The sequence below is a fragment of the Stegodyphus dumicola genome, chromosome 2 (genome assembly GCF_044657685.1).
Source record: "Stegodyphus dumicola isolate Sdum_Otavi_A_Nest chromosome 2, ASM4465768v1".
Lineage (NCBI taxonomy): Eukaryota > Metazoa > Arthropoda > Arachnida > Araneae > Eresidae > Stegodyphus > Stegodyphus dumicola.
Window position 1 is genome coordinate 276,508,255 of NC_140769.1, and position 13,654 is coordinate 276,521,908.

Genomic DNA, 13,654 nt, shown 5'->3' on the forward strand with positions numbered 1-13,654 from the left:
TTTTTAATTTTCCCTTTGAATCTGAATTTATTTGCCCTTTGAAACATTTCTGCGACTAAAGGATGTCGCAGAAATTACAGGCACACGCATATATTTTCATATACATATGTATGTACGAAGGCAAAAAAGGTCTCCTATTTTTTGGGGACGTAGAGAAAGTTTTAATACTGTTGTTGGCAACACTGTTGTGAGTGGTGCCTTCTCCGCTACCACATAAGCACACAGGCGCTTCGCTCGGACAAAGAATTCTTTGACATTCTTTGGCTCGGATGCTCAGTCTTGGCTTGGCAGCCATTCGAAATGGAGCTCCCGATAAACGTTACCGCCAAGTGCGAAGTGCGCGCAGTTATTCGATTTTGAACGCAAAAGGCGTTGAACCGGTTGAAATTAACCGCCTATTGACGGAAGTGTATGGACAGTCGTGCATGGATGTCAAAAGCGTTCGCAAGTGGTGTAGAGAGTTTACAGCCGGTCGTACTGAAATTCATGACGAAGAAAGGAGCGGGAGGCCGTCAATTGCCGACGAGACAATCACGAAAGTTGAGGATCTCATGCGTAAAGATCGGAGGATCGCTCTGGATGCTCTTTGCATTTTGGTTCCTGAGGTTTCCAGAAGCACCATCCACAGGATTTTAACGGAAAAGTTGCAATATCGGAAGGTGTATGCAAGATGGGTGCCGCGTATGTTGACAGAAGACCACAAACAGCAACGGGTTGATTCTTCCCGCAAATTTCTTCGCCGCTATGGAGACGAAAAGGACAACTTCTTGAACTTCTTGGAAAGATGAGGGTCAACGCTTCCTGAAGGGCATGGCGGCAAGCTGGTATGACATGGGCATTGTAAAACTGCCACAGCGTCTACAAAAATGCATCGACCGAAATGGCGACTATGTTGAAAAATAAAGCATTCTTCAATCTTTAAAGTGATGTAGCAATTATAGAAAATAAACGGTTCTTTGTATATCTAAAATTATAGGAGACCTTTTTTTTTGGGGGGGGATTGCCCTCGTAATAAAGAGATAATTAAATCAAGAGTGTATACAGTATAGCAGATACATAAATCAAAACCAAAACAAAATAAAATATATAAAAAATAATACACTACAACTCCAACCATCCGAACTCCGACTATCTTAATCGCTTTCAGAATTTAAGAAAAAAATTAAGACGTAAACGCAGTGTCGGACAATCAACGATTTCGGACATTGTTGTTGTTACTAATCTCCATGCCTAGGAATATACTAGACGAGGTCCACGAGTCCATTCACCTTTAAAAAATAGAAAACAAGCTTAGGAGACCCGTAAAGGTCCACAAGAGACAACTCCAGGCACTCAAGGATATGTGCCGGTGATGCGGGTGCATTGTGACGCTTAAAACAAACTGGGTGCATCTTGATACCACTCTCAAAAGTAAGTCCCCTCAGGTGCCCACTGAAGAATCCGGAAAGTGTTGTCTGAACACATCTTTCGCAATCCATAGCAAGGGATCTTCCAGGACAATCAGCTTGATACCAGGGATGACTCGAGCCAAATTTGCCTGTCAGCATGTCTTCTAATGGAATGCAGTTCAAGATATGTCAGTGAGTTGATAATTGGCAAAGGTTCTTCAGAAGCCTCCTTCGCCAGAATGTCTGCCATTTCATTCCCCCCCATATATCAACATGGACAGACAGACAAAGTAGACAGATGTCTTGTTTTGCACCCGCTAAGTCTTTCTGCACCGATTGGCGAAAAATCAAGCATAGGTGCGAAGGAAAGGTATATAGAAAGAGGGGCAATTTCGTATTTGAGGAGAGTAAAAAGGAACTTCGTACATCTTGTACGAGTTCAAAAAGCCAGGAAGAAAAGATGGGACAAAATAAAATTTAAAATAAATGGCCCAAAAATAATAGAGGTAAAAAATAAGGGCCTATAGAAAGAAAAGGAAAAGAAGTAGAAAATATCCTAAAATACGATTGTGTCCATGAGTGTAGTTAAAAGGAGAAGAAGCTGTCTTCATTTACAATTCCCCCCCGGGGGTCGACGTAGAGAATTCTGCGAAGCTACTGGCTAGGATCTGTACCTAGGCAGTCTCGGCCACGGGGGTATAAAATTTATGAACTTGGTGGTTCTGAAGGCTCTGGGAAAGGTCACTTATTGGCCGGCCCCGGAGTCTGGCACGTCCTAGCGCGGCGTGGTACTAGTAACCCGGGGTCTCCCCCGGGGTCGCTGGATAATGTCCCGCAGCGACGGGATCGCCCAAGCGACTGGTAGGAGCATTAGACGACCGGTGGTACCTGGGGCTTGCTCCAGGTGGTGCGCTGCTCTCCTAAGGGGTAATAGTGGAGGTTGAACCACCACGATGTGCCCTAAGGGGGAGTGGACCCGGAATGAGATTGAGTTCTCGAAACGGGGAATGCCCAAACCTTCTCCTTCTTCTTCTTCTTACCTTCTCCTTCTTCATTTACAATAAATAGTGTCTCACAGGTGTGTGTGTGTGTGTGTAGTGAGTGTGTTTGGTAATGGTGAATAGATGTGTTACTGGGGGGGGGGAAAAACAAATATTGACGGTGTTAAAATGCTTCGTATCAAGATATTTAGCATGGAATATAAAGTAATATGTATGCTTGCATCCTGAGATATCAACAAAAGTCATCAAACAAAAGTGTATATTAATTTAACCAAAGTAACTTATGCTACTTTCATTTTCAACATTTTCATACATTTTTCAAAAAACAGCAGCATACTAACAACATAGAACAAAAAAAAAAAAAAAAAAAACGCACACACCCAAAAATATATATATATATGTGTGTGTGTGTAAATTACTGAGTATATGTATTAAAAACACAAATTAAACAGTATTTATTAATTTAACTATCATAATTTATTACAAGATTAGTTATTTTACTATCATAATTTATTACTAGTTAATTAATGTTAGTATAACACAATGAGGCACACTGTTATTTATATAAGCTCATTGTTCTAAAAATTCATTTAAGGCGGTGAAGAATAAACCATCCCTTACATATGGACATTTAACAGATAGCAAACAACAATATGAGAAAAAATCGGTGAGGTATAATATTATTTAAAGGCGAAACTATATTCAAGCGATCTAAAAAGAAAAGAGAATCCAGAAGATCCGAGAGGGAAATAGCGCGATGCCCAAATTTTCCCTCTCTCGAGATTCCTTAAGGGCTTTGTAAGTGTTGACAGACGTGAACTGATAACGTTGGCGTCTGTTTGGAGTTGATACACAAAGGAAGCCACAAACAATGGCAATTTCAAGTATTTTTTAATGCTTTAAACTGATGAAAAATTAAGATTTATTGATTTAAAGGCACTTATTTATAGAAATTTTATTTAGTTTAGATGAAAGAAAAGTACTTATCTTAAAATTCCAGGCTTTCGGAGTATATCCTTATATTGCCCGCTGTTTTATTCTCGTCAACATCGGAGCCGAAATTCATTAGAATGATATAGGTGTTGTAGGGAAAAAAAAAAAAAAAAAAAATTTTTTTTTTTCAAAGTAATTTAATTGATAATCACCAAGAGGAAAGGAAATTTTTTCACTTTTTTACGGAGCGCAGCGATCGTACTGCCGCTTGCCTCGGTGATCGCAGACCTCTCCTCGAAATTTTTAAATTTTTAAAAGTTTGCGCAAAATTCATAATCTATATCAACATGGGAAGGAATCCTCTGAAGATGCACTTCACAGAGTGACGAGACCTGTCAACCTGTCTGTTTGCTAAGAATTGCGGGTCCGGCCCTATCACCAACTCTTTGCCAGTTTGAAAGATATCTGACAACGCTACGACTGTCAGATAAAATCGATACTGCCTTAAGATCTGTAAAGTACAAAACAGTATTTAGTCCCGCTTTATTTCGGACATTAAAAGGGGCAAAACTGCACTTTTAAACTTGGTATCACTGCTTGAAAACGAAGATGGAAGTTCTTCAAGAAAATCAATGAAGGCAGCAACAAACAAAAATTTAGAAGATGTTGTTTTCAAATGGCTTTTGCAGCAGCGTTCTATGGGGAGCCCAGTTTCGGATCCGATTTTTTGTGAAAAAGCTAAGATCTTAGCTCAGAAGCCTGGTTGGTCATCCTTTACAGCAAGTAACGGCTGGCTAAGAAATTTGAATTCCAGGCACGGTGTCCGTCAGGCAGCTTACTTTGACCGAGATGTTCACCATGACTTTCGGCACTTGCAAGTACGGTTCAGTACGCTATTATAACATGTACGTAAAAGTGTTGCCTTTTAATTTTAATTAATTAAAACCTCTTAAAAAATATTTTTTCTCCCATTTTCAATATACAGTACATACAGCAATTAATTAAAGTGTACCTAGACCCTTTCTTCGGAAAAAATCCAGTTATCTGAATTTTTTGGTTATCCGAACGGGGTCCGGTCCTAAAAGATTCAGATAACTGGAGTTTTACTGTATCACAAATTTCTGAAAATTCTTTCGTCTGTTTCAAGGTGAGACTGAAAAAATTTCAACAGAGCCATATTTCTGAATTATATCTGGATAACAGTAAATACTTGAAATAATTCAAACGAAAAATTCAAAGGACAAATAAAAACAAAATATTAAAAATTTTTAAAGACCCTTAAAAATGCAATAAAATATTTTTTTTAAATTATTTTTTTTTTAATTTGAATTTATTATTACGACATAACCTATTCCGACGTGACCCTAAAACAAAAAATACTGTAAAAATGAATAGTATAAAATAAATATCAAAATAAGAAACCAGAAAAACAACTAAATAAATTAAAAGCAATATCTAAATAAATATTTAAATAAATTTTGAACGGAAGGAAATGCAGAATTGCTAATAAACGTTATAGATCAACAGCAACTTTCCCAAATCAAAAGCAAATATATTTTAAAGTCAAAAGTTTGAAAAAACGAATTTATTTTAGAGGGAAATTAACTTAAAAGTAAAACAAATAAAAACCTTTAATGATAATTTATGTACGAAAGTTTCCGAACTGAGGAAAAAACAAAAAGGCCAAAAAAAAAAAAAGGACAGAAGCTAACAGTTTAAAATGTGAAAGGCAATATGCCTAAAACAAACTGGAGAAATGAAATAAAATTAAATTGAATTAATTTATTCAACTAAAAATTAATTCCAATGAATATAAAAAGTAAAACCTTCAAAACCACATTAGTAAAGTGGGTCAAAACCGCACAAAACTAATTCAAAACCACATTTTCTTTATGAAAATGTTTCTTTATGAAAATTTATTTCATGTTTCTTTATGAAAATTTCGAGAATATTGTGAAGTGTAGAGTCGAGTTGAGGGGTAGGAGGGAACTTTAATAAACTGGAAATGATAATAATAATAATAAAAAAGAACATAGTTGAGCTGTACAGATGTAGCCTGTAAAACTGAAAAATGAAAATGTTGGGAAATTGTAAACTTAGTGATAAATTCTGAATTTTAATTACATAAATTAAAGGTTGAAAAATGTAAAATTTAATTTTAAAATGGAGAAAATAAAATGCGAAAAACAATATTAAAATTTAAAATGATTTTTAGGTGAAAAATAATTTGCAATTTTGGAAGAAAATCAAAAAAAATTTTTTTTTATTCTTTAAACTAATAAAATTATTTAAATTAGAAAAGTATATTAAATAGTATAAAAGATTTTAAGCATGTCTAAAAGAGACATTTTAAAAAGAGTAATATGCAGGCAACAAGAAATAGAAAAAGATCTTCACTTACTTGGCGTATAATAAGACTAAAATAGAAATGATCGTTTCCCAATAACAGATATTTAGAAATAATTTACATATTTACAATTCTTACACATCCACTAAATGCCTCAAATTTAGTTGACATATTTATCATCATAAGTAGAAACAAAATCTGATGTGTATACCACGTGACTTTCTTGTACGGAACATAAAATTACACGCATTTTTTCCGGCATTTCATTTAAACTTATTTCCTCGAATTTCATTTAGAGATAGATTTCTTATTTAATTAATTTAGTTCTCACTTCGCGGCAAAGCAAAAATACATAAAAACTCAAAAAATCTACACTCATGTCCATAAATTAAGGATAATTCGGAGTCACGCGGAAATCGAACTCTAAAATAAATATATCACATGTAAAATCACTACACATATCTTCAAGAATCATATGCAAATTTCAGGAAGTACTCACATGACACCGATGGTACATCACAATGACAAGAGTGTAAGAGAGTGATATACAAGGAATACAGGCAAAGAAGTAAAATTGTTCGCAGGCGCTTTATAAGCATTTTAGTGCAATAACCGAATAGTTAAGACACAAAAAACACATTTGAATGATTTTTTACGTGGTAGAATTATCGGCCGTCTGGAATGTGGGCGTACCCAACTGTAAGTATCAGACGAACTTGGAATTGCCCAGAGTGTCATCTCCAGGCTTTGGCAACGATTCCAAGATGATGATAATGTGAGTAGACGTTACAACGCCGAATGAGGACCAGTATTTGGCAGTTACTGCCAAAAAAAAAGGAAGAGCACAGCCTCAGACCTGTCTCGTCAGCTCTCTTCAGCCACTGGTACGACAATTTAAAGGCAGACCGTGTGCAGCTGCTTAGGACAGATTGGTGTATATGCTCGTAGACCTGTCAGATGCGTTCCACTTACTGAAACTCACTGTCGCCTGCGGTTAGCCTGAAGTAGAGAGCATGCGTTGTGGACACCGCAACAGTGGGCTTGTGTGATGTTTTCCGACGAGTCCAGGTTTAGCTTGCAGTCTGATTCTTGCCGGACTTTCATATGGAGAGCTCCAGGTACCCGTTACCACCAAGAAAACATCATTGAACGACACCGTTACGGTGGTGCAGGAGTGCTCGTTTGGGGTGGAATTATTCTGGGTTCCAGAACTGACCTGCATGTTCAAATTGGAACTATGACAAGCCAAATATATCGGGATGTTTGTTTCGGGGCGCCATGGGCGCACAATTTGTGTTTATGGATGACAAAGCCCGTCCTCAACATGCAAACATCGTAACCGAATGCCTTCATTCGGAGGATATCATCCGTATGGACTGGCCAGCATTCTCACCGGACTTGAATCCAGTAGAGCACGTGTGGGACATGCTTGGACGACGAGTTGCAGTCCGTCAACCTCCTCCTACATGTCTACGGGAACTTCGGAGAGCATTGCTTTTTGAGTGGTGTAATATCCCCCAAGATCAGATCGATAATTTGATACTCAGCATGCCTAGGCGTTGTACGGACTCTATTGCATCGTCTGGGAGACATACAATGTATTAGCAATCATATCAACCATGTAATATTGGTTTTTTGTAAATTGATGTTTTTTGTAATTTGCTCCAGGGAGAAAAATTCGCTAATTCTTTTAATAATATCAAGCATATAGCATCTTTTTTTGCTCTTTACCTTTTGTTTAATAAATAAGCTTTACAAATAAGTCAAATTTGTTTTGTTTCTAACTCTTCCTTTGCCTGATCTTGCATTATCTTTAATTTATGGACATGAGTGTATATTAAAACTTGAAAGATATAGAAAAACATAAAACACCAAGAATAGTTAAACCAATTAAAACAAAAAAAAAATTACAATTTAAATTACAGTTTCTACGAAAAAATAAAAATTCGGCTAGCAGGCAAGAAGACAGATTTTTCGGTCCACAAAACTAAATGTTTCCTTTTGGTCCCGCTCTGCAAAAAGACACTAAAGGTACAGAAAACCTTAATTCACTCTTCTGCTAAGTTTCAAATATAAACAAACATGGCCGCCATGGTAAATACTTTGGCTTAGCCGCACTTAAACAACTTTTAAATTGTAGGTAATTCTACAAATATTGCATGCAGATTTACTAAAGGCATAAAAAATTTAACCGGAAGATAAGAATAACATAATTCAATCATTTTTAAAGCAAAAAATGCACAATTTACCAACATATAAGAATAAAAAAAACTGAGCTCATTGAGCCGAGTAACAGAGTGGGTATATATATATATATAATTGCTTATCAGCTTAACACTCAACTTTACACAGTATTAGCGCTTTGTAAGTATATATATATAAATTCAAAAGTTACACTAAAGTATATAAATATATATAATTACAAAATTCTTTTGAAAACCAAACATAAATATGCCTAGTATTTTCGCGCATTAAGCTGCAGAAAAAAATATCATTAAAGACATAAAGGAAGAAAATTAGAACTAATATTTCACAAAGACCAAATTGAAATTCATAATTAATAAATTCAAATAATAATTTACTTAAATTTCATTCATTATTATGCAATTTTTTCTTTGATTAACGAATATAAATAAATTTTCTTTATAAAAGTTTTTCTTTTGGTTTCAAAATTACATTTTCGTACAAGATTTTAGCCTTTTGAGTGATTGCTTTCTCGCCAAGGTTTTTTAGTTTCGCCAATAAAGCCAAAATGGCAAACTTGAATGTCACTTTTGTTCCACATCTCACAGATAAGACTAGTGTCTAATGAGAGTGCTCGAGGTTCTTAATTACTTCTTGTACGTTCTAATTCGGTTTTTTTCTACAGTGTTTTATAAGCTCACTCACATCTTTATTCATTGGATTATCTGTTTAAAAGTAAACATTTTTTATTTAAAATTTTTCACTGAGGTATTTTGTTTTTTCACTTTCGATTTCAATTTTAATAAAGTGGAAATCTCTTTTCAAAAAACAGAATTATCTTTTTTGGGAGGGGTTTCCTAATTATTCTAATTATGAATTATTTTTTTCCTGTCTTTGGGGATGGGCCAGAATTTTCGGGTGAACCATTATAATTAATGAGCATAGTTTTCTTTATTCTTATATATTGGTAAATTGTGCACTTTTTGCTTTGAAAATGGTAGAATTATGTTAGTCTTCTTTTCCGGTTTCATCTTTTCCTGTCTCTTCCCACTCTCTTTTACTTAAATTCTGAAAGCAATTCCGATAGTCGGAGTTCGGATAATTGAGTTGTACTGTATATAGTTTTTAACCGTTAAAACATCGAGACATTTTTGTTAAAAGTAGCGCTAAAAAGAGAGCGAATTTTTGAAATCAATAAATTTCAAGATGGTAGGTTTCTTTTACATCTATATTTCTCTAATAGTTAAATATTTAGTTAAATAACTATCCTAGTTTTGCTAGTTAAATAACTACCCAAACTTTTAGTTGAGAAAACATTGGATGTTATAAAATATAGCAAACAAAGACAGTCAAATAGTAGATGAGTTTCGTAATTAAATGGCTCCGCAGAACTTAACATCATCAAATAATGATCCAGGAAGTAACTTACTGGATAACTGAAGATGACAGAGATTGTTCATAAACTTCCTGCGGAAGTTTCACTTGAACGCACTAGACGCGTTACGGACGACGAAGAGGTTAAAATAAAAGGTTCTATTACACCCTTCTTGAGTTCTGTTCTATCTTAGATATAGCGAAAGTCGCCTACACGTCTACTGAAAGATTTGCCACAAGTACATTTACACAGGCACAATTCCTGCAAATGAATACTTTTTAGTGTAGAGTCATTAGGTGCTTTCGAAGCAGGAGACATTAAAAATGAGCAATGCCCTCGCCGGGACTCGAACCCGGACCCCTCGAATACGCCGAGTGTGCTAACCGTTACACCACGAAGGCATGCAAGAAAGGAGGGAGAAAATACAGGGTGTTTATCCCACCCTGTATTTTCTCCTAATAGAATGTCGAATATGGATGACCTAAAAGTCAGAATGACAACCGCAATAGCCTCTGTGGATGCCGACATGCTTGCCGGTACCTGGCGTGAAATTGAATATCGACTTGATATTCTCCGTGCGACGAAGGGGGCACACGTGGAAGTTCATTGACAAGAGTCACGAAACTTTTTGAGTCTATCTAACCATTTATGTTATTCATTTTAATCTACCTTTATTATTTTATGAGTTATTAAACATCAAAATGGTTCCGGGACTTTATAAACACCCTGTATAATAGACAATATTTTAATGAAATAATTGCAGTCTCAAAACCGGGTTTACGAAGATTACAAAACGACCTACCCAAAATGGTTCCTCTGGAATAGTACGGAAGCTCGTAATCCGGTTGAGGAAGGCAAATAGGCTGCACGAACTGATTCAATTCAAAAGGAGTTCTCATCTTAAGAAGTGCCAGATCGCTTTCAACCGTCACCAGATCATAATTGGGATGCACGAAGGTTTTGGACACTTTTTCCTGTTGCTCTGTGTCTTCGTTGTCCCTAACGTCGTGCTCCCCGGCTCGAACGGACATGTCCCGCCGTACGCAGTGAGCTGCGGTGAGGACCCAATCTGTGGATAGCAATACGCCTCCACAAAAGGGTTGGTCTTTCTTATTCAGAAGGAGAACCTGAAGAAAAGAATAAAATAGAATTTAGTTATTATGCAATAAAAGACTAAATTGTCATTGGTCAGGAGTGAGGTTGGTCATGTTTGGTCAAATGACACTGATTTTGTCACTTGCTCTGATGGTCAAGATAACATAACTACAAACTGTAATACTGCAATCAGTTTCGCTAAGTAAGGTTATTTTCTAAAAGTACAGGGTTATCCAAATTAAACTTCCCCAACTCAGAGGCCTGTGCAGAGTGTTGTATGGGTCATAATGGGATGAAATTTTAAAAACAGACACTTCAGATCATGCGCTCGAGATTTATTACACAAAAAAAAATTAGTACAAGAAGTTGCAGATAGGGGGCGCTGTAACGCTAGTAATGTGCATATTGCAGCAGCGTGATTTGCAGAAATAAAGCTTCTGCGCAACGTATCCAAAAGACGAGCCCTACAAAAGTGGAAGACAGGCCTTGCACAGGCAGTTGTTTCCAGCTCGCTGATGCACAATGGCGACTTTGAAAGACAAAGCTCTGTTAGTGAAACTTTTCTACCAGAATGAAGAGAACTCCTGTGCTGCGATAAGAGCATTTCGTCGGCTGAAGATCTTACGCCGAGGACCAATGACACCACGAGCTCTATGAGACATGATGAAGAAGTTCGAAAGAACGGGACAGCTGGGAATTTTACCAGGTAGAGGACGACATGTTGTGGAATCTGCACGCGTAGAAGACGTTGCTTCGGCGGTCGTGGACCCCACTAGCCAATCGCCACATGGTGTTGTCAGTGTGCCAACTGTTTCTCGTGCTGTTGATATGCCATATACGACCGTCTGGCGTGTGATGCGTCGAATCCTCGGTTATTTTCCTTACAAAATCCATAGTCGTCATCAGCTGTCCGACGGGGATGCTGTAGTTCGGGAAACATTTGCGTTGCACTTCCTTGCCAGAATGGAAGTCGATGCTGCTTGGCCTTAGAACATCCTTTGTACGGATGAGGCCCATTTTCACCTGAACGGTCAAGTGAATACGCACAACTGCCGCATTTGGGCAAGTGAAAACCCGCATGCAATCCATCAAGTGCTCTTGAACCCTCCAAAGGTTACTGTATGGTGCGGTTTCACTGCAACATTCGTTATTGTACCTTATTTTCTTGAAGAGGTGACTCCAACAGGGTTCAAAATCTGCTTTGTCACAGGGAAACTGTATCAGAACATGTTGACAACGTTTGTGATCCCTGTACTGCAACAAGTGGCCGCCTCCAGGACACGATATTTATGCAGGATGGTGCACCTCCCCATATTCTTCGTGGCGTTCAACAGGTGTTACGGGCAACTTTTACCGATGCACGTGTGATCAGCCGCTGTTTCCCTACAGCTTGGCCTCCCCGCTCGCCTGATTTCACGCCATTCGACTTTTGGCCATTCGCCATTCGGGTCTACCGAGAACACCCAGCGACCTTGGCACATCTGAAAGACGCAATTATTCGACATGTTCGTGGAATTCATGTGAACATACTGCGTTCCGCTGTGGAACACACTGCTTTGCGAATGGAAAGAGTTGTGGAGAACCACGGCACACATATAGAACATTTGTAGAATGTCTTGTTGATCTGCAGCGCCACCTATCGGAAACTTCTTGTACTAATTTTTTTTGTTTAATAAATATCGAGCGCATGATCTGAAGTGTCTGTTTTTAAAATTTCATCCCATTATGACCCATACAACACTCTGCACAGGCCTCTGAGTTGGGGAAGTTTAATTTGGATAACCCTGTACTATTAGTTAATTAATCTTTCCTTTAAAATTCGGTTAAATTTCAAACATAAATTGGATTTTGTTTTAAACAAATGTTGTTTTGATTTCGAGGTAATCCAGCCCGATTTCCTCGCTTTTACAAGGTGCGAAGATACTGCGTGCTCTTTCGAAGGAAGAGAGATGAAAATTGATCAACGCCTTCGCCGGGACTCGAACGACGGGCCTCTCGAATACGCGCCGTGCTTGCTGACCACTACACCACGAAGCCATGCTAAGAAGGCGGGAGAAATACCTTATAAACTTGTCTACTTTGCTTTATGCTTTTAACAGTGTAATGCCCTTAACATCTGAAGAAAAATATAGTGTTATGTATTTGTATTTGTATTTGTATTAATATTACTTGTTAGACATTTCATACAAATGTCTAAAATGTTTTGTAACAAAATATCATCGATACATATGCAATTATATTCAACACAGTATTTATATACCGCCTTGCATTGCTTCTATCCATTATTTATTCATTAATTAATGGATTTATAATGTGCATTTTAAACTGTATTATTTCATATGTACATCTATTTTAGTCTATGAATTTAAACATCTATGTATTTAAATTATTCTAAACCGTATCATGTCATAAGTACATTTATCTTTAACTGGCATAATATTTTCAATGTAAACTACTGCAAACTTATTAGTCTATACTTATGTACTCATCATTATTGTAATCTGCTGTAAACTACTGTTTTTTATCATCCTATACTGCATTTTTATCATACTGTACTGCACTTTTATCAACCCATAATCTCTCTACAACTATATGTTTGACTTCTCTTCAGGAGTTTACCCTCGTGCTGTATCATGTATTATGTATAATCATATATCACTTATTAGAAGTCTTATGCAATAACATATATGACTTCGTATTTACATTGTATTATGTTAAATGTATCGTAATCTGCTATTTACAACAAATGCAACAATTCTTTATTGCCAAGGTATGCTACAACTGTTTAAACTGTATCATGTCACATGCACATCTATTTTTAAATGGCATAATATTTTCAATGTATTTTACCGCAAACATATTAGTCCATACCTTTGTATTCATCATTACTGTAATCTGCTGTAAACTACTGTATTTTTGTGATCCTGTACTGGATTTTTATCATACTGTACCGTATTTTTATCGTATTATAATCTCTCTATAGTTATATGTTTGACTTCTCCTCAGGAGTTTATCCTCGCGCTGTGTAATGTATAAAGTATAATGATATATCACTTGTTAGAAGTCTTATGCGATAACATATATGACTTCGTATTTACATTGTACTATGTTAAATGTATCGTAACTTGTTATTTACACAAATGCAACAATTTTACTGCCAAGGTATACCACAATTGTTTGTAATCAATCATTCATTTCCAATTATGTACTCACGTATTTGCATTAGTGTTGTCTTAAGGGCTCCCTAGATCATGATGGACGTGGTGCTATACTATTTAACCGTATGGTAGAGGCATAGTACCCACGTCCCCCGTTCCTTATCCTTATCCTT

General features: G+C 36.7%; 1 protein-coding gene and 1 non-coding gene across 2 annotated transcripts in view; both read right to left on the reverse strand.

The window, feature by feature from the left end:
- LOC118192471 (chymotrypsinogen B-like) overlaps positions 1–13,654 on the reverse strand; it is a 68,724-nt gene that overhangs the window by 4,551 nt on the left and 50,519 nt on the right. Inside the window, exon 5 of the mRNA XM_085810285.1 lies at positions 10,031–10,355. Coding sequence (XP_085666411.1) covers positions 10,031–10,355 — 325 coding nt within the window. The remainder of the gene's footprint in view (positions 1–10,030; positions 10,356–13,654) is intronic.
- Positions 9,560–9,629, reverse strand: TRNAY-GUA (transfer RNA tyrosine (anticodon GUA)). Its single transcript has one exon. It is a non-coding gene; the product is annotated as a tRNA-Tyr (tRNA).